Source organism: Leptonotus elevatus, chromosome 7 (assembly GCF_054856555.1).
Source record: "Leptonotus elevatus isolate MCC_2025b chromosome 7, RoL_Lele_1.0, whole genome shotgun sequence".
Taxonomy (NCBI): Eukaryota; Metazoa; Chordata; class Actinopteri; order Syngnathiformes; family Syngnathidae; genus Leptonotus; species Leptonotus elevatus.
Window position 1 is genome coordinate 23860400 of NC_141245.1, and position 19785 is coordinate 23880184.

The following is a 19785-nucleotide window of genomic DNA, read 5'->3' on the forward strand; positions in this document are numbered from 1 at the left end:
AACTATCATTCTATTTTACAAAAAATAAGACAAACTACTGTTATTGAACTTCCCTAAAAATAAGACAAACCATTTGTAGCACTTTCTTAAGAAGGCAAACTATCAATGTTGCACGTTCCTAAAAAGAAAAAAGTCGACATTGCACCTCCCTAAAAAGAAGACTAAACTAACTAATAATTTTGAATCTCGTAGAAAAGAAAAATGTTTCACACATTTTCATTATATCTGTACTTTAATGTATATTCACTACTTGGTTTAGTCAGTTGGTCCAGTTAATTGGAGAATTTACACAAAACAGTTGCATGTTTTGCATTTTGTGGTGTGGGCTGAAATTTGCATCCATAACAAAATTCTGATCAATAAAAGCTGGAAAATTTGGTTATTGGTCCAAATTAGGACTGTCCGGCCCTTGCTTGAATCCTACCTTAACGACCAACTTTAATTGCCACGAAGCTGTCACCGCAGAGAGGCTAAGTAGGAATATAGCTAATCTTTGACAAATCCCTTCATATTTTCCCCAATAACAGCCGGCCCGTCCTCGCTGCTATCATCCCATCGGCCTCCTTGTGAAGCAGCACGCATAGCACCAGCATTAGCCGCTTCCCGGTATTCAAGCGTTCCGGTTTTAAATGACACTGAGAGATCGATCATGGGTGAAATTACACTATATACCTTACACTCGGGGGTTTAGGCTGTACTCCAAAAGGCGAGGGAAGGGGCGGTGAAGGTGGGATGGGGCGGGGGGGGTTTAGGGGATCTCTGACAGAAGATAAACACTCAGACTAGTCGAACTTTATCAGAGAGTCCCGCTCTCTGGATTAACTGGAAATGTGTTTACAGAGAGATTACTGCCGGGGTCAGGCGTGCTCACCTTGATCAGACGCCAGGCAGGAAACTGCTCGCTCTGTTTTGTCTCGACGGCCCGCGTTGTGAAATGACACGACTTGACAAATATTTGTAGTAAAGATGCAAATTGCGTGAAGACATTGGGATAATTCCTCTGCTGGTCCTTACTGAGATAATTCAAGTGGATCTACAATGTTATGAGGATTATTGGTTCCATGTCAGAATCTATTGATTTTTATTGATATTTGAACAGTATGTGATGATTCAAAAACGCATCAACTGCTGCTGATGGAAAGTTTCAGCGGTTTAGATACCAGATAATCATAAGTGCCAACCAGTCATAATTTTCAACTGATCTTGAAACAAACAAGACCTCTGTTGATTTTTTTTGTGAGACAAAATGCCAGAGTTAGCTTTGAGCTAAGCACAATGACATACCTGGAAGCTGCAAAGAAGCTGGTAACCTGATAGCCAAAGCTGGCGTAGTAGGCGTGCTCCATGATGGCCATCATTTGAATGCAGTTGTAACCTGGAAACAGCACATACATTTTAAAAAATGGATTATCTACTTGAAATGTATCCCTGTTGTGACATGATCAAGCTGTCTGTATAGATTGTTTGTTTTGCAGGTAAAAGTTTTCAGCATGATTCAGTGAGGAGAGCAACACCTCCATCTGCTCGCGTCGCCTCATTTCCTGCCATCACCGCAGGCCTTGTTGTCGTCTCTCTTGGTGATTTGTAGGATGCCAGCGGACCGCATGGGATACGCGCGGAACGACAACGTTACCCGCAACACGTCAACATTATTTTGCCGGAATTCCCATTTGATACCATACATAATCTGTCTAGTTCCATGGACAATTTAAGAAACATATATGCAACATTGTGGAATTAAAGCTATTACCTTCCTTTTTACTACCTAGACGTAGTTTACAATTTTGAATATTTATGCTTTTTTTTTTTTTTTTTTTTTTTTTTTACTGCATAAAGTTTCATCATTATTGGTATAAAATATGCATTCATTGAAATTTTCAGACCCTTTAAATTTCAAATTCTCTTAAATATGTTGCCAGGCATTACTTTTTTTTCTTATGTTCTTATTAGTGCTGTCTTTCTACAGTCAGCTGAGCAGAGTGATCTTCCACTTCGTAAATTAAAATAAAGTTTTTCACCATGGTCAGCAGATGATATCTCCACTTTTTAAAATCAAAATTGCGTCACTCATTTACGCATTAGAAAGTAGCAAGCCTCTTTGGACATGAAGAATATTGCATGAAATTCCTACTTTGTAAAAAAAAAAAGAAAAAAAAGAAAGAGAGATAATGTAAAATTGGTTGAAACTCCGACCCCCCCTCCCAAATACAATCTTTATGTATTAATGTAAACAAAAAAAAGAAGAAAAACAATTGTTACTCAAATTTATGACGAAATCCAGTAAATAACAGGGAATTATGATTAAAATGTAGTTTCAATGAAATTCCTACTTTGTTCAAAAAAATTATAAATAATGTAAAATTGGTTGAAAACATAGAAAAATGCAATCTTTATGTATTAATTTAAACAAAAAAATGAACAACAATTGTTACTCAAACTTATGACTAAATCCAGTAAATAACAAAAAATTATGATTAAAATGTAATTTTCAATGAAATTCCTGCTTTTGTCATTATAATTGTAATGTAGTTTTCAAATGGCCAAAAGTGGTCACGAATTTGATGTAAACAGATACAAATTTTTAAACAGCGGAAATTGGAAAATACTAAATCAGACAAAAATCCTCAACTGTAGGAAGTTTCATTACGATTGCATTAATACAGCTAAAATGGTTAAAGAAAAGAAAAAGCGAATCATCTGGAGATGCGGTCGGCGCCGCCATCTCGTCTGTCATGCTAATCAATCCCGCATTCACGTATGACATCTCAGCACGCTCCTATGAGAGCTGCTTCCACGAGCGAAAGGCAACTCGAGGCTTTCAAGCCACCGTCGAGCGCTCCCATAGGGAAGCCAGCCCTGCGGTCGTTTTGCCATCGTTGCATGGCACCCAGCTCGGCTTCACAATGGAGAGGAAGCAAAGAAACGTATTCTGAAGCAAATGTGTCAGCATTTCGATACAAACTCTGAAAAGATGGCAGAGATTCACCTCCTGACGCACTACAATTGGGAATTCCCCGAGCTGCAGCGAGTAGGCAGTTTGACAGGAGACATGTTGCGGTAAAGCATTTATCAGATGGCTCCTGTGCGTTTGAATAACAGGAGACCAATAATGCATTTGTTTCACAACTCCAGACAGTTCCCTGGTGTCCTAACAACATGTCTGTGACACGATTTAGTCAAAATACACTAAGGATAGAGAATTACAGCATTACAATACAAGCATGGATTGTAATTTCACTATTGGTGGCAGTACTTCATTACCAAGTGGCCCAAGTAGACTTCCGATCCAACTAATCGCATATAAATGTCACATGACCAGACTCAAAAAACAGGTGAGACGTGATTGATTCCCCAGTGTTTTGAAAAGATTTGTGAATAATGATGAAACTTAGTTTATATTCTAATGCTAATTGCTGCAAAACGGAAACAGATAAAAAAAAAAAAAAAAATTGTTTCCTGATGAAAGAAAATACACTAATGTTTCTTCCTTTGTGAGGATGAACTTGGGCTGAAATATACTGAAAAAGTAAGATGATATTCTATTTAAGTGAGAAAAATACAATTGAGGTAGATTTGTAGTATGACCCAGTTTAATTACACCTGCAAGCGATAATGAGGAGACGTTCCAGAAGGCCACAAGGGGCAAAATGTTGATGAATGGTTTTTAGTTCAGACGTCACTGCAGGCACAGAGACGCGTATGCAAAATTGTAAGATTTCTTCGAGGCTGCCGTCATGAAAAAATGGAAAATGCTCGCTCTGTTTATTTCATCGAGCTTTGGGTAATGTGACACAAAGTCGACTTTTTTTTTTTCTTTTCTTTTTTATAGAGCCGAGAGAGAAGTCACTGTTCATGAATAAATAAAGATGCAGAGGTGTTGATAAGCAGCTATGCTTCATGTTAAGCGTCACGTCTTACCCAGGTCTTTTATACGAGGCAGCACGTTGATGGTGAAGTTGCTGTACGACGCGATCTTTCCCTCGGGTGACGCAATGCCCACGTGGGCCTCATAGATCCTCAGGTGCGTGGGTTTCATGGGCCGCGGGTGGATGTGCTGGAGAGGAAAGCCAAAATGGAGCAAAAACATCCTCCCAGAGCTGTAAAAACAAAAAAATCTTCCGACAAAGGCTGCGGCGGTGTGAATCACATTGTCTGTGTTACGCAAGAGATTTGTTTTGGCGCTAACATCCTCACGGCTACACAAAAGGACTTGAACCCACAATTTGAATGAAGCACACTTGAACATTCCATCTACTGACAAAGCTCTCTCTAGGATGTTTAAAAGAGAAACTGAAGCTAGAGTGATAAACTGGCCTTTATGCCCACTTTTTTTGGGCGAATGCTCAAAATGATTAAACTTCAATGCTGTGCTCCTCCCACATTAGACGGTGTGGGCAAAAACAGCGTTGCAATTTAGTGTCATCCGACATTTGGATAACTGCGGTGGCATATCCAGGTCCAGAAAGTAAAAACGCTGCACAGTTTGGGTTTAGGTAAACGAGCACCATGGGTGCTAGCTAGCTAGCTAGCTAGCTGGCTCCCTAGCAGGTTAACGAGCAACATGGGAGCTAGCTAGGGAGCTAGCTAACTGGATTTGGCACCTCTGGCTTTTGATTGCTGCTGATTTCAGGGTTTCCCCTACTGCTTTATAGGCCTGGCGGGCCACCAATTTTTTTCCCCGTCCCCCCGGCAGGCTAAGCATCACGCCCTCACTACGTCAATGAATAGTAACGACCGAATCGACGAGTATGATTCAGCGCATGTCGTCTCCCTCCTGTCAACGCATACAATTCAGCGGGGGCTGTTCATCATCTGTCCCCCCCCGCACCTGTCAACAAATAGGATTCGTGGCATGGTATTCGTCATACGTAAAACGTTGACAAATATTTTCTTGGGCCGAATTCTATACCCAGTCTGTCGTGGACCACCAGGCTTAGCAAATTTCTCTGGGTGAAACCTTGCATTTGAAAAAAAAAAATTCTTACAGAAGTTCCAAATATGAGCCATAGAATTCATCCAAAATGGCTGCTTCAAACCACAAATGGTGGTCCATATTGTTGACCTCCAGAAATATTCAATTTTTTTTTTTAAGCATGTTGACGAGCCCCAAAAAGCAAGTAATATGTTGGCCGCATCATAAACAGTGACTCCAAGTTGGCCTTTGGACTGTTTTCTGTTTCCCGAGAAGAAGAAGCCAACCAGTAACCACTTACGATGTACGGTTGTGGGGGGTCCCAGTGAGTCCAGTCATAGATGATTGCGTTCTCCTGCCTTGTCACATATTTGGCCCATGGCGAGATCCGGTAGAGCCGCTCACCGGACTTGGTGTGAACCACCACCTGGCAGAAGAAGAAAACCCGATTATAAGCAACGAGCACAGTATGAGAACAGCCAAGCTAGACACACAAACATGGTTGCGTAGTGTTATGAAGGTTCTGGTTGTTCTAGTGTTTTGGTGTTCTGGGGAACTTGTTTGCTGTTTCTGTTTTTCTTTAAATTTGCTTATCATTCCCGCGTGATAGCGTAAGAGGCAGGTAACATTCAGCAACCAATCAGTTGCCTTATTGTCTCTCCGCCAATCAGGACTCAGCTTTTGCTAGCCACTAGCGAGTCCCTTCTGGGCCGAGCACTCGCATGATTCTGTGGACTTCCCAACTATCTGTCTTTAATCATTTGTGCGTCCATGAGAAGGTACGTTTATGTCGAATACGTAGTATATTGTTGCTTGAATAACTCCGTCCATGGCCGCTACTTTCACTCAGTCCGTCAATGTCTTATGCTATAGAAGCTAGTTAAACCAGCCAAATTGGGTCGAATTGTTACTTTCATGTATAACACTAGATTTATTAGATTTATTTACCATCACTTAGTAATTACTTGTTCTCTTTTTTTTTATTTTTCAATTTTTTAGAAACCATAAATATTCCAAACAAATGATTTACAAATAATATATATATATATATATATATATATATGAACCAGTCCTAGTCCAGTCCTTCTCTGAGGTCACAAGTTTGGGTCATCTTCCCGACATCTCCATTACATGTAGTGTTGAAAAGAACTAGAAAAATGTCGTTGTAAAAGTATATGTATTCAGATTTGGATTTTTTTTGTTATAAAACATTTTGCAGCATCTGTTACACAAAAAGAGACAGTGTCGATTGTTCCATCGGTTTGTCAGTGCGTCAACATCAGAAAGGCTCGTTTTGCAGAGGGCAGCTCAGTATTGATTAGAAGATTGGTTGCGGTGTTTTTTTTTTTGTGTTGCGAGGGCCTGCTTAACAGGATTTTTGCAACAACTGAGCTATTTAGCGAGGCACTATGTTTAGTAGCTTTATGTTGGCCAGCATTATGTTGAGTTTTGTTTTGGTAATTCAGCTGAAGCCAAGTTTCGAGCAGGCATTACAACTCAAATGGACTCCCTGTGGTATGGTTCAGAATGGTAAACCCTGAACTGGCGTCAATTGCTTCAGCACTTTAAAGATATAAATGAAACCATGAGAGTCGAGAAAAGCAAGCAGTCAATTCTGCAATGTTACGCGCAGTATGCGCTCGGCCACCCGCAGATCCCGGCTAATTCTGGCTATTCCTGTGCAGTAATGACCAGAGCCACCTGCCCGAGTGCTGTTGGCCAGAACCCCCCCGGGCTGGTTTTCATTACAGCCGGCCTCCTGGGGATCCAAGTTCCATCCACTGGCGTCCTTCAGAACTTACAGGATTAGGAAAAATCAATGCACTAAGGTGGTCCTTCACACAAATTGGCCAGTATCAGAAAAATCACGGGGAAAAACAAGCATCGGCTAGGCAATGTGTTTGATTACTTCAAAAATACTTCCCTGCCGGGCGCCATCAAAAGCAGGTGCTTTGCACACAACGTTTGTTTGTGGAGACAAATTGGACCCCAGAATAAAGGGTACGCAGGGCTCTACATTAGAAGGTCTAGCGCGAGTTGGCGGCAATGCTACCATTGAGGGGCGGACAAGTGCCAGCGCTTCCATCTGCTTCTTATCATCCCAAGACTGACCTGCGCTGACAATGGGAGCGAGGCGGCCTGTCCGGAGTGGCTGGTGGGGGGGGCGGGGAGGTGGTGGTTGCGCCGGTGACGACCCCCGGGTCCCAAGGACAGTGGTACCGTGACAGTGTGACACCTTCCATTCCATGGATGGCATCTTATTTCAAGATTGTAGACTTCCCTCTCAATAGCGCTGCCCATGTACCGTGGCCCCACTACATCATGGGAATGGGAATGCTGCGAGGTCCCTATTGTTTTTCTAGGAATTCTTCTTCTTCTTATTATTATTATTATTATTATTATTCTACTTATAGGCTTTGCACACACATTGGGCCTGGTGAAAAATTTATATCCATCCATCCATTTTCTGTACCGCTTGTCCTCACAAGGGTCGCGGGGTTGCTGGAGCCTATCCCAGCTGGCTTCGGGCAGTAGGCGGGGTACACCCTGAACTGGTTGCCAGCCAATCACAGGGCACACAGAGACAAACAACCATACTCACAATCACACCTATGGACAATTTGGAATGTCCAATTCACCTGCCATGCATGTTTTTGGAATGTGGGAGGAAACCGGAGTACCCGGAGGAAACCCACGCAGGCACGGGGAGAATATGCAAACTCCACCCAGGAAGGCCGAAGCACGGACTTGATCTCACAACCTTTGCACTGGGAGGCGGACGTCAGCCACCGTGCCCCAAAAACTTATATTTTTATATATTTTAACTAATTTGCTTCCAAAAACGTATAAATACGTTCTATTTTAAATATTACCATGCTCCCAAAGACATTAATATTTTTTTTTATGTTTTCAAATTTGCGACTTTATAAAATGGCAAATTTGCGACTTTATAAAGTGGCAGATTTGCGAGAAAAAAACTCAGAAACTTACGAGAAATACGTAGTTTAATGTGAGGATTCGTTGGTGGTTAATAGGACATTGTTTATAAAATGAAAAGGCAGGATGGAGACTGACTCATTCTTAATTTAAACTTTCGTTCGTCGCCATACACGGCAGCTAGAGCAAGAACACTTCCTGATCCCTTATCAGCTGACTAAACACTAACCAATCAGAAGCTAGAATACTTTAGGTAAATCCAAGTGAATGACGCAGAGAAGCAGATTCGACACATAAAAAAAAAGCAAAATGTATGAATGTACAAATACATTTCTGTTTTAACAAATGAACTTAAATGCTTGATCCTCAGGGGAGTGTTTTTGTCACTGGCAGTACCCAACGTTTCAAAGTGCGAATGCATGATATGGTTAAAGCCATTACTATCTCCTAATTTGAAAACCCGACCGAAAAGTATTGGCACAAACATCCGAGTAGTCGTGTATTTCTCGTAAGTTTCAGAGTTTCTTTCTCGCAAATTTGCCACTTTTTGCGAGGGAAAAAACTGACGAGAAATAAGGAAGAATCTATATTTATACGTGGCCCTAATACGCCGTCGTACAAATTCCTTTGAACTCCTTCTAATAACAAAAATGAGTTGTTCTAGTTGTCAACATATATAAATAAAGTATCGATATGTTTCGAGCATGTGGGAGCATTGAAACAACTGAAAAGCAATTATATAGTCTTTGTGTATCGCGGCATTTCACCAGAACCGGTGGGTTCACCGCATTTGCCATCCTCACGGCCGACTTGCGAGACAATTCAAAAGCGGGAGGTGTGTGTTTTGCATTTAACCTTGATGAATTTTTCACAAGCGCTAAAAAACAATCAACCGCAGCCACAGTGGGCCACGTTGTGTGGCAAACAAGGAGACGTCCCACGGGAGTGGAAATGAAAACAAGCCTCCACCGCGCGTACCGCACGCGCGCCGTAATCTCCCTTCTGCTCGCCGCTCATGGCGCCGCGCCAGCCTTTCGCACCCATTTTACGAAACGTGGGCGGGGGGGGGGGGGGGGGGGGGTTGGGGCATGGCGTCGACACGGCACCCGCTGAGGCCGTGAAAGTCGGCATGAAGATGCGCTGCTGCCTACCTTGAGCTTGGTGTTGTGATCCACAGCGGGAGACCCGTCACGCTTGGGCGGGAGAATCAACTCCCACTTGCCGTAATCTCTTTTGGTGTATGGGTTGGAGAATTTGTCCCAGCCGTCTAGGAGGAGAGGTAAAAAACACAAACATGTATGCCGGGGAGCAACATGACCGGCTTTTAGCACAGAAACGTGAATAAGAGCATCAGGCTCGATGTAACACACACCCAGATTTGACCTGATAAAGCTATCAGGGGTTGGACAGGAAACCTTTTTGTTGCCCCTGAATTGTAATTCTTCAAGTCATAAAGACATTTTGGACAATCGTATTCTTCCATCTTTTTTTGGGCAAGCAAGGTCCAAACAAAAAGGCATGCTTGAATGTGTTTGGTGTGGAAGAAAAAGCCTATTAAACACCTTTAACTCAAACATTAAAACCCCAAAACGTATAATTTTTTTAATACTTTGTTTTTTATATTTTGTCCTTCAGTCCCAAAAACGTATTTATAAGTTTCTTGTGTTTGTTTGTTTTTTAATGCTAGAGCATACAGAAGGCTTTGATACAGCTTCTGACAGCAATGGTAGTTATAAATAAAAAAAAAAAAAGGCCAGCAGGTGGCAGCAGAGTATAAGAGTCCAGCCAGGACCATGTTGCATCAAGCTCTTTTTGACAGTGTTTTCAACAGGTTTGTGAATAATGATGAAACTTTGCTATATTCTAATGCTAATTGCTGCAAAACGGAAACAGATACAAATATACATATATTTTTTTCCGGAAGAAAGAAGAGACTCTAATCTTTCTTTTGGTAGGTTCCATGTTTTTATAGCAATAGAACACAGTATTCTGTGGGCCTTGCAAAATTAGTCAAAATCTAGTAAAACAGCCGGGAGCAAAGGGGGTTGCTTCAATAAAAATGGCTGCGAGTGAATGATTTAATATGGACTAAAAACAAAGATGGCTGTATATAATGAAGTAGAATACGTACATGAAAGGAAAAAACATGCACACGTATACAGTTGATATTATATCCCATAGGATTTTTGCCTGATTGTTTCAACCACCTTTGGAGGGGTCTGCCATCATTTGGCACATATGTTCCTGTACGCTATTCTAGCCTTTTCAAGCCACTGGTATGTTTTCTCGATGTCAGCCACTTCCCTCAATTTGTCGGTGTAACATGCCATGCGGGGCTTGTCTTTCCATGACAGTCCATCTGGCTCCTTCTCCTTACTGGGTTTGGGAGTCATCATCTTGATGATGATGATGATGATGATGATGATGATGATGATGATGATATATAATATATGTGCCAGTCAATCCCAACACAATATAGTTCACTTTAGTTACCCAAACAAGGGTGGATTTTAAGTTTAAAAAGTAGTAAGAAAAAGTGTCAAGACTGGTGATTTATTTTTCCCAGTACTCCCCAAATGTTCAAATGTAAAAGCCTGCCATGGGGAATTTCATTATTTTTGATTGCTAATGAAATAATTAAAAGTCACTTGGTGCCTTTAAGCTTTGCGCTCAAACAGCTCCCCAATGGCCCTGTGCATTTCAGCAGCCCTTCCTTCTCCTCCACAGCGAAATGCCCACTTCACCACTCCAGTAAATCAAAGATCCTGCTGAGAGCACATTACCGGCAGTTGAAGGGAACATTTTAGAACGCTGAACATTTATCACGCCGACCATCCGGGCCGTGTCTCTAATCCATATCTGCTTACCCTTGATGAACGGAAAACAACGGCAGGATGGAAAGTGAAAGGCAGAAGTGACTCGACACACTCGGATTTGTGCGGGATTTATAGCCTGAGGCGTACTAGCACAGTATATGCATCAGTGTTGCTGCTAGTTAAATCAAGAGAATATGACGGCGCTATGTCACAATGTAATCACTCTCACTCAAGTAAATGTCGCAACAGTGCTTCTATACATTTCCCACCAATGAAAAATGACAAATGAAGGCGGAAAGTGTGCCGGGATGGTAAAAACAAGCAGGAAACCGTGTCAATGGTTACCATTTGAATGATTGTAATTGGCACAAGGACAGCACAGTGAGCCAGTGGTAAGCACATCCGCCTCACAGTTGAAATGTTCTGGGTTCGAATCTCAGCCATGTTACGAGGTACAAAAGAAAAGGTTACACAAGTAAAAGAGTTCATTTTAATAATGTACTGTAATTTAATTGTTTTATTTGTCATTCATCTACAGTAGAGGTGCAACAATTAATTGATTGATTAATCAATAAGTAACTGATTATCAAGTTAATCGATAATTATCTTTGATAATCAATTAATTGTTTCAACACCTTTTTAATTATCCTCAGAATTTCCCCTTCTCAACAATAAGTATTATCTGATTTCTGTTGTCCTCGTTGATAGTAGACTGATTATCTTTGTGTCGAATCAGAATAAACCATCGGCTTTTACTTTCGTGACATGTTACAGACCAAACCAGTCGCTGAATCATAATTTATGTTTTCTGCACTTAGAAATAATGCCTTGTTTTTTTTTTTATCAAAATGTATCAATTAAAATATGATTTGAATCCACAGATTATTTTATTATTCAAATAATTGTCTGCAACTTGCAGCCCAAATTTACAGTAATATTTTACCAAATATTTAATGAAAAAGGCCAATGTAATTTTTTTAACTTAATAATAAATATTTACTAAAAAATCAATTAGTTACTTTTAAAATCAAGTCATCAAAGTAAACTACTTTTAAAACCAAGTAATCCGTAAAGTATCTAAATTACAAGGTAACTGTGGTTACACAGCTGGTGCTGAACTCCTGCTTCATCAGCCTGTGCTTACTTTAACTTGTTAGAAAGCCAAGACGGACTTCCAAGACCCTTTTGGAATTGTTGTGCTTCATTATTATTTTTACGGCAATTTGATCACCTTTTTGCGGGCCTCAACATACCAAAAAAAGTCAAATATTTGGTTAGTGTGTATCCTGGTGAAAATCCGTATGTATGTTTAAAATTGAGGGCGGAAAATGAGCCCCGGACACCATTTTGACTACTCAACAATGTATCTATCATGACAGGATGCACACAAAAAAAAGTCTCAAAGTCCCATGTACGAAATTGAACAGGAAGTTGGCCATTTTAGATTGAAGCAATCACTGTAGGCGAATTTCAGGGACCACCCGTGCCAGCCCCACCTCCAGCCGCGTGGTAGGAAGGGAGCATCGGGGGGATGGGCGGCACCCTCCCGAACCCCGGGCCCGGCAGGGAAAGGTCCCGGGCGGCACCCTCCCGAACCCCGGGCCCGGCAGGGGAAAGGGTCCCGGTCGTCACTCCAGCGTGCCGAGTGAGAACTAACCCTGTTACTGAGTTTGCCAGCTCGCAGATTGGCGAACTCAACACCGTGAATGTGACCCCCACCCAGTGAAAATACTCATATTTTGACATTCTCCTACTTTGGGAATTTGCCCCAATCAAAAGCAGCTATCCTCGTCATAAAGTTGTTTTGCCTCCACCATCTAACGTGGGCTGAGCGTAGCGTCAAAGTAATTTCATTTCATGCACAGGTAGCAAGAAGCTGTGCTTATTTTTAGGTTGTGATTTTTTTTCCCCTCCCCTGTGTCAAATGAGAGTCATGCGTCACGACTGGTTTGCGCAATAAAGTCGAGTGCTTTAATAGGTTTGATGGAGAGGAGGAGAGAAAAAAAAAAAGCTGAGCAATATGAAAACAGCTAAAAAAAGTGCCTCGAGTGTGAGGTGCGTTGTTTATCTGTTTGACAGACGAGAGGCAGCCTGGTGTTATGTCGCTAATGATGATGAAAATAAATGGTCTTGACTGACACGGACACCATTAACTTGATCTGACTTTCAAAGTTGGCACGGCGAGTGAAGAGGAAGTCTGGGCGCAAACACGGCGCTTTTGCATTTCTCATCAGCTATGCCGGCGATGATGCAATAAGCAGCTACTAAAAAAATTAAAGGCGGACTCCCACCATCTAAAGCAGACAGTCCCACTCTTCGGTATTCAAGCCTATCCCTGCGTGATCAATATTTTCCACATTTCCCACGTCGGCCGATCAAAAGGTACCTCCCGGCTGCTCCTTATCTTAATTTCTGCTTCCTCTTTGTTCAACAGCACAGCAATGTTGAATAGCTTATCAAACGCTCAGTCGAGATGCAACCTTCGTGTGTGCAATCAAATCACTTGACAGCATTGGGGAGCAAATTCTGTGACTGAAAGCCACAATTTCTGTTTAGTAAAGCGAAGGGACATGAGGACAAGGTTAGATTTTTTTCACCACTTCAGTCACAATCGGACTCAATTTTTTTCAGAGAGTAAGGTCCTGTACCAAAAATGAAACGAAAATGGAGAAATATGATTGAAATGCAAGTGTTTATGACTTACGAGCATGGTCAGGGAACGAATGAAACTCCTAAGTCAAGGCACTAGCGCTGGGTATCGATACTAATTTCCTAAATCGATTCAATTTGAGTCGATTTTTTTCCCCCAATTCAATTTAATCCAATCCAATATTGATTTAATATACATAACATCTATTATTCTTAAATATCAAAGACAAACTCCACAATCAATAATTTTTTCATTAAATTATGCAGCAACAGTAACTGGTCAAATGATTTTGTTTATTTTTGTTAATGAAAGCAACATGTGTTATGATCACTTAAGTATCAGCAAGGATGAGATGAAAACATTTTCATAATTGTAACTCGATATTTGTAATTATAAATTTAAAAAAATATTGAATTGTCTTAAAGTGCAATATGTCAGGCATTTTGTAAATGTAACAAATTACTTTTAATTAATGTGAACATTAAATTTCAAGGAAATGGCAAGATACAAAAAAAACTTAGGCTTTTAAAATTCTATTTTCTCATGAATTGATAGCGAAAACAGTAAAATAATCGATTTATGGTTTTAGGCATCGATATTGGGCTATTAAAGGGAAAATCGATTTGATATTGATTAATGGACTTTTTTCTTTAACCCTATAAAGCCAAACGTATTAGATTAAATACAAGACATTTTGAGCCCTCTATTTCTTGACTATAAACCCCACCCCCATTAAAACCCGTACGTACCGTACCGTATATGATCTGACACATGCATTGCACGGATAATCCATTAAAGGGCAGTATCTCCCATCTGATGCCTTTTCCAGTGACCTTGCAATATCATCCCAATTAAGAAAGGAGAGACACCTATACTTGTTAATAGTGGGAAATGTTCTTTCTGATTTTTGGAAATACTAATATGTACGATATGTCTGTTTATTATTATATTTTTGACAGTTATAAATGTACAAATTTAAAGCCTTGTGACCAGATGTATCAAATATGACACAAATCAAAAGTCATATGTGGAAGTTGATTTTCCCCAAAATATTTTTGGGTATGTTTGTTCAAAAAGACCAATAACACTCTATTTACAAAGAATCAGAATTTTTTATTTTATATTTTATGGGTCAGGCTTTATATTGTTAAACTCAGCCCTATAAGGCACCACTGTAAAGGGGGGAGACTATTCTTCCCTGGGTCATTTCTTTGCATCACATCATCTGTGAGCAGGTGCACCTGCTTGCGGCTACGTGGAAATTACCAGAACATTGCGGGGAATTCTCCTCGGCGTGCTGATAGAAGAGCTGTGTGTTCTCACCCCGAGAGTCCACTTACTGAAATCACCGGTGAGGAAGAGGGCCTCCGCAGCCGGAGCCCACTCCTTAAAGAAGAGGCTATTGTTGGGCCGCCGCTGCACGCCGAAGGTCCAGTAGCTTCGCGTGAACTGGTCGAAGCCACCCTCCGCCTCTTCCAGCTGGAAAAGCTGCTTCTGGAACAGCTCATATCTGAAAAAACACAAGGAGAGATCACATGAAAACACAAAATGGCTACTCGGGTTTGGCTTGAGCCAATTAGTCGACTTTACTACTCCGCATGGTTTATAGCTTTGAAGGTGACCAACTGAATTTGAAATATGAATATTATATATAAAATATTTGAAATATCGATTCATCAAAAAAATTATCCTCAGATTCATCGATTAGGGCCCAACCGATTAATCGGCCGTTGATTATAATCTGACGATTATTGACCTTCAAACAAAACAATCTGCTTATTGGGGCCAAACGGCTAATTATTTTCCCTTTAAAACGTTATCGAAGAAAAATGAAGTTTCCGACGCTGTGAAAGTACCCTGAATGCACCATTTTGCTTGCGTAGCATTAGCAACTAGCAATTGTGTAGCCTATGTTATTCTGGTTATTCTGTTGTCCTTTAAACTGTTTAATGACATCCCAGTTGGAGTTAAGTGTAAAAACTAAACACTAAAACTAAACACACAATAATAAGAATTACATCCACCGTATATTTAAATACAAAACATGCTTTGTTTTGAAAACATCGCTAGCCTAGCACTAATGCTAAAAGTCCATTCAAAAGCTAACCGGAAGTTAGCATCGACTTCGGGAGTTTTTCCTTCACATAACGAATATTCATACACAAATGCTGTGGGAACACATACGCAACGGCATACATTGCTCCTAATGTGTGAAAAATGAGCTATTTTAATATAATGAAATCATTACTTTCTTCTGTACTCACTTTAAGTGTGTACACCATGGATCCACGGCACCACACTGCCCCCAAGAGGCCAAAACGCACAGGAACAGTCAGTATTTGTTCTTAAGGTTTTTCCAGTTGCTATTATTTGAGTATATTGATATTCTATTCTTATTTTTATTTTGTCATTGTCCTTTCAAGTTATATTTAAAATTGATATTTCAAGGATTCAAATAATTAACTTTCTCAGAATTCAAGGATGCAAACATCCAAGGATTTTTTTTTGTCTTAACACGCATATCCACATATTTTCCCAGCCCAATTATGTACTCTAAATATATACAGTACACTAGTTGTAAATAAGCAAGAATTATTTTATTATTGACACATAAATATATACACTAACCTTGTATACTTCATGAAATGTGTTGATAAGGTCATATACCATGGACTTGTAATTCAAAGCAGAGTAAATCTTGAGAGCAAAAGTTAAGGATGGGGCGGGCGATAATTTTATGCATTATTTATATATATATATATATATATATATATATATATATAATTTTATTTTTTTTAAATAATCGGCTGATTTTTTTCTGCCCAAAATCGGTATCGGCATCGACCTAAAAAAAATGCATATCGGTCAGGCCCTAATTGATTCATCAAAAAATTTATCGGCAGATTCATTAATTGTTAGTAACCCAAGCTTGGCTATACTGTATATATTACCATGCAGATCTCTTGTGTGGAAAAACTGCCATGGAAATGCACACAGGCGTGAGGATTGCCACAGATACTCCAAAATCGTCCTCGATCAGGTGTTCCCATACCGGAAACCTTCAAATCTCTTTGATGCAACTTGGCCTAATTCTGTCCTGAACCTCTGTCTTTTCACCTTTCAGGAAGGATACGCCGACTACTTTGTAATTTATCTCACTTAGCTTGCTACAGCCAGCTGGTGTCCATAACAGGACCCCACCCCCCCCCCCCCTCCCAAACCCCCCAGTACTGAAAGCCTCTTTCAGCCAGCTGAGTTAAGTGCACTTGCTTCCCTACAGCGTCCATGCCAAGCTTTCCACTGGCCTCTTCCAATGCCCTTGGGCGACGGAGTGATCGGCTGACGGACGGAGCCGCCATTTCTCAGCAGCTGCTTACAGAAAAAAAGACGAAAGAAAAACTCCTACTCCTTAAAGTCCAACCATAAAATTGAAAGAGTAGTTGGAGAGAATTCACATGAGGGTTTAACAACCCGCAATACTAACAATGCTTAAACCAATTGGAATGTGTAGACAACACTGTGTAAGGATTTGCATGTTTATTTGAGGGTCTCTATTGGCTGCAGTGAATTTTTCCATCACCAAGATGCAAATTCAGTGCTACTATTTCATCAAATCTAGAGGTAGTTTTTTTTCTTCCCCTTTTTCTTTTCCCTGTACCGGTAATGAATTCCTAATGCAAGCGATTCATTGTGTGAACTTAAATTCGTTTTTCTTCTCTGTCTTGACCCAAAACTATCACATTTATTGCTATCTCGAGTTTAGCCCCTGCTCCATTCCTATTCATGATAATGATAATAATAAAACGAGATGCCCACAGAACACTAAAATAATATCTCTGATGGCGCCAATAATAAAAAAAAACGGAATAAATACCTTTGTAAGGGGCAAAATTGGACATTTTTGGGGGAACAGCACAATACAAGAATCCCCCTCATATTCATAGTTGACTATCCAGAATTCACCTTTTCACATTTTTTGGGGCTAATGTTGAGAAGATGTCTAATGTTGCACGCCATAATGCCCTCCACCTTTTGCAGTCTCACTTGAACTCTGCACCATCGGCCTCTTCTGCCTCCTCCACCATCAATGTAAGCATATTTATTTTTCTTTTCATGGTATGGTTTATGTTATACGTGTAAACATATTCATTAGAAATTATTTTAATCTATGTATTGATAATATACTGCATTATTGTCTACACAGTATATACTGTAAATTTTATTTATTTAATATTTTTTAATTATTATTCATTGAATAAAATTGTATTTTAAAATCTGATTTAATTTGTCTTGTCTTACAAACAATACGACTTACAATCAGCCTCTTAGAACCCACTGTGTTTGGAAATTGAGGATAGGGCTGTCACTATTTTTAAATGGATTATCCTATTGATAATTCCATTGAATAATCGAATAATCCCCCCCGCCCATATTTTTTTCCATAAATTTAACTTCTTCTTTTTTTAATCCACTAAGGTTGAACGTGAGTTAAATTGAGTGGATATAAGTACTCAATTATCTTATGTACATTATTAAACACCAACAAAATAAGCCTATGCTAAACAGTTAGCAATTGCGATTAGCATTAACGCGCCAGTGATTTCCAAGGAAAAGAAACAATAACCACCATTTAGTTCACACATACATCATTATATCTACACAAATTGAATTGAGTGGATATAACTACTAATTATTTATTATCTTCCGTGCATGAGCATTATTGAACACCAATCAAATTTGCGTATGCTAAACGGTTAGCAATCACGATTAGCATTAGCGCACTAGTGATTACCAGCATAAATAAACAATAACCACCATTTAGTTCACACGTACATCATTATATCTACATGAATTGAATTGATTGGATGTAACTACTCAATTATCTTATGTACATATGCATTATTAAACACCAACAAAATTAGCCTATGCTAAATGGTTAGCAATTGCGATTAGAATTAGCGCGTCAGTGATTTCCAAGGTAAAAAAACAACAACCACCATTTAGTTCACACATACATCATTATATCTACATGAATTGGATTGATTGGATGTAACTACTCAATTATCTTATGTACATATGCATTATTAAACACCAATAAAATTAGCGTATGCTAAATGGTTAGCAATCGCGATTAGCATTAGCGCGCTAGTGATTCCTATTTAAGGTAAATGAAATTGAGGACTACCTGTACTTGCAGTTTTTGCTATTTGAGGCAGGGTTTAGCATTCTCTGCCTCCGTTAAGTATTCTTCAATATTCAAGGAAGAACCGTATTGCTATCTGATCTGTGATGCCTGAGGGGACAGGGAGCAAATGTACCTTGCGGTTTTGATTTTAAAATAAAGCACTATCTTCCAATCCCAGCTCATAATCTTCTGTCAAGTTCACGACCCGTCTTCTCAGACTCTCCCCAAAGGGGCTGTTAAAATCTGTAACCTATTTACATGCAGACGGGAAGACAATTGAAATCGAGACGCCGTTTACGCGTCTTTTTTACGCGTGACTGATGTTAGCATGGCAGTCTAGACCACCCGAAGAAACACCGGCGGCGCCTCGTCATCCCCAGACACGCTGAGGCCGGCGGCAAGGTTTCGCTTAATGTCGCTTGATGGCTAAGTACGTTAATGAGGCTAAATGGAGAGCTGAACATCGGCAGAGAGCTTGACTGATGGAAGTTAAGATACAGCCGCAGCCCGCAGCTAATGATATTAAATCGGAACTTCCACGAGTTGGGCTCAAGTCACTGCATCAATGTCAGTCTCGCTCTGAATAACCAGCACCATTTCTGAATCGCTTCAAATCGGCTCGTGCGGAACTCGCCACTGTTAATAAGCAGCATACGCGCGCTCCTTTTCACTCGCTCCAATTTGAGTGCTTCACGGTGCCGCGAGCTGCAAGATTTCCTGCCGTCTTGCGCAAGCAGACGGGTAAATAATGAAGCGTGTCAACAGAGCAGAGCCCGGCGGGGCTGTAACCTGCGCGCGGCATTAATGCCGCTTCTCGCAATCATCAACGCGGCTGCTGGCGTTCTGATGAACTACGGCCCGGGGGGGGCAGAAGGATCACGCCGGCCAGGCTGGCTGAAGCTGGCGGGGGGCAAAGTTCAACAGACGTGCGCAGCCCCTGGCCATGACGCGCTGCTGAGATCTGAAGGGTCCGTCTGTGCGGTCAAAGGTCTTTTTCTGATAAACTGGCTCGTTTCTTGGCGCGCTACTGCCGGGTAAGAAGACTCGTGCGTGATGCCAGAGCTTGAGATACTACTTCCTATGTGACGCTGCGGATTAGACTGCCAGCCGGCCGCACGATGCCGGGGGCTTCCTGAGTGCCTCCACTGAGCAGCGCCTCATCGTGTAAAGTCACAAACGCACGTTTATACACTGCCACAAACAGCAGGTTGTTCATAATCAACATTTTGCTATTAACCTGACAAAAATACGTCGTCATACTTAACTCATTCACTGCCATTGACGG

At 40.7% G+C, this 19785-nt stretch overlaps 1 protein-coding gene across 1 annotated transcript in view; it reads right to left on the bottom strand.

Annotated features, from left to right (window-relative positions):
• gbe1b (glucan (1,4-alpha-), branching enzyme 1b) overlaps positions 1-19785 on the bottom strand; it is an 83792-nt gene that overhangs the window by 59803 nt on the left and 4204 nt on the right. Inside the window, exons 2-6 of the mRNA XM_086080044.1 lie at positions 14656-14825; positions 9001-9116; positions 5214-5339; positions 3919-4054; positions 1285-1375 (exon numbers count right to left, since the gene is read on the bottom strand). Coding sequence (XP_085936170.1) covers positions 1285-1375; positions 3919-4054; positions 5214-5339; positions 9001-9116; positions 14656-14825 — 639 coding nt within the window. The remainder of the gene's footprint in view (positions 1-1284; positions 1376-3918; positions 4055-5213; positions 5340-9000; positions 9117-14655; positions 14826-19785) is intronic.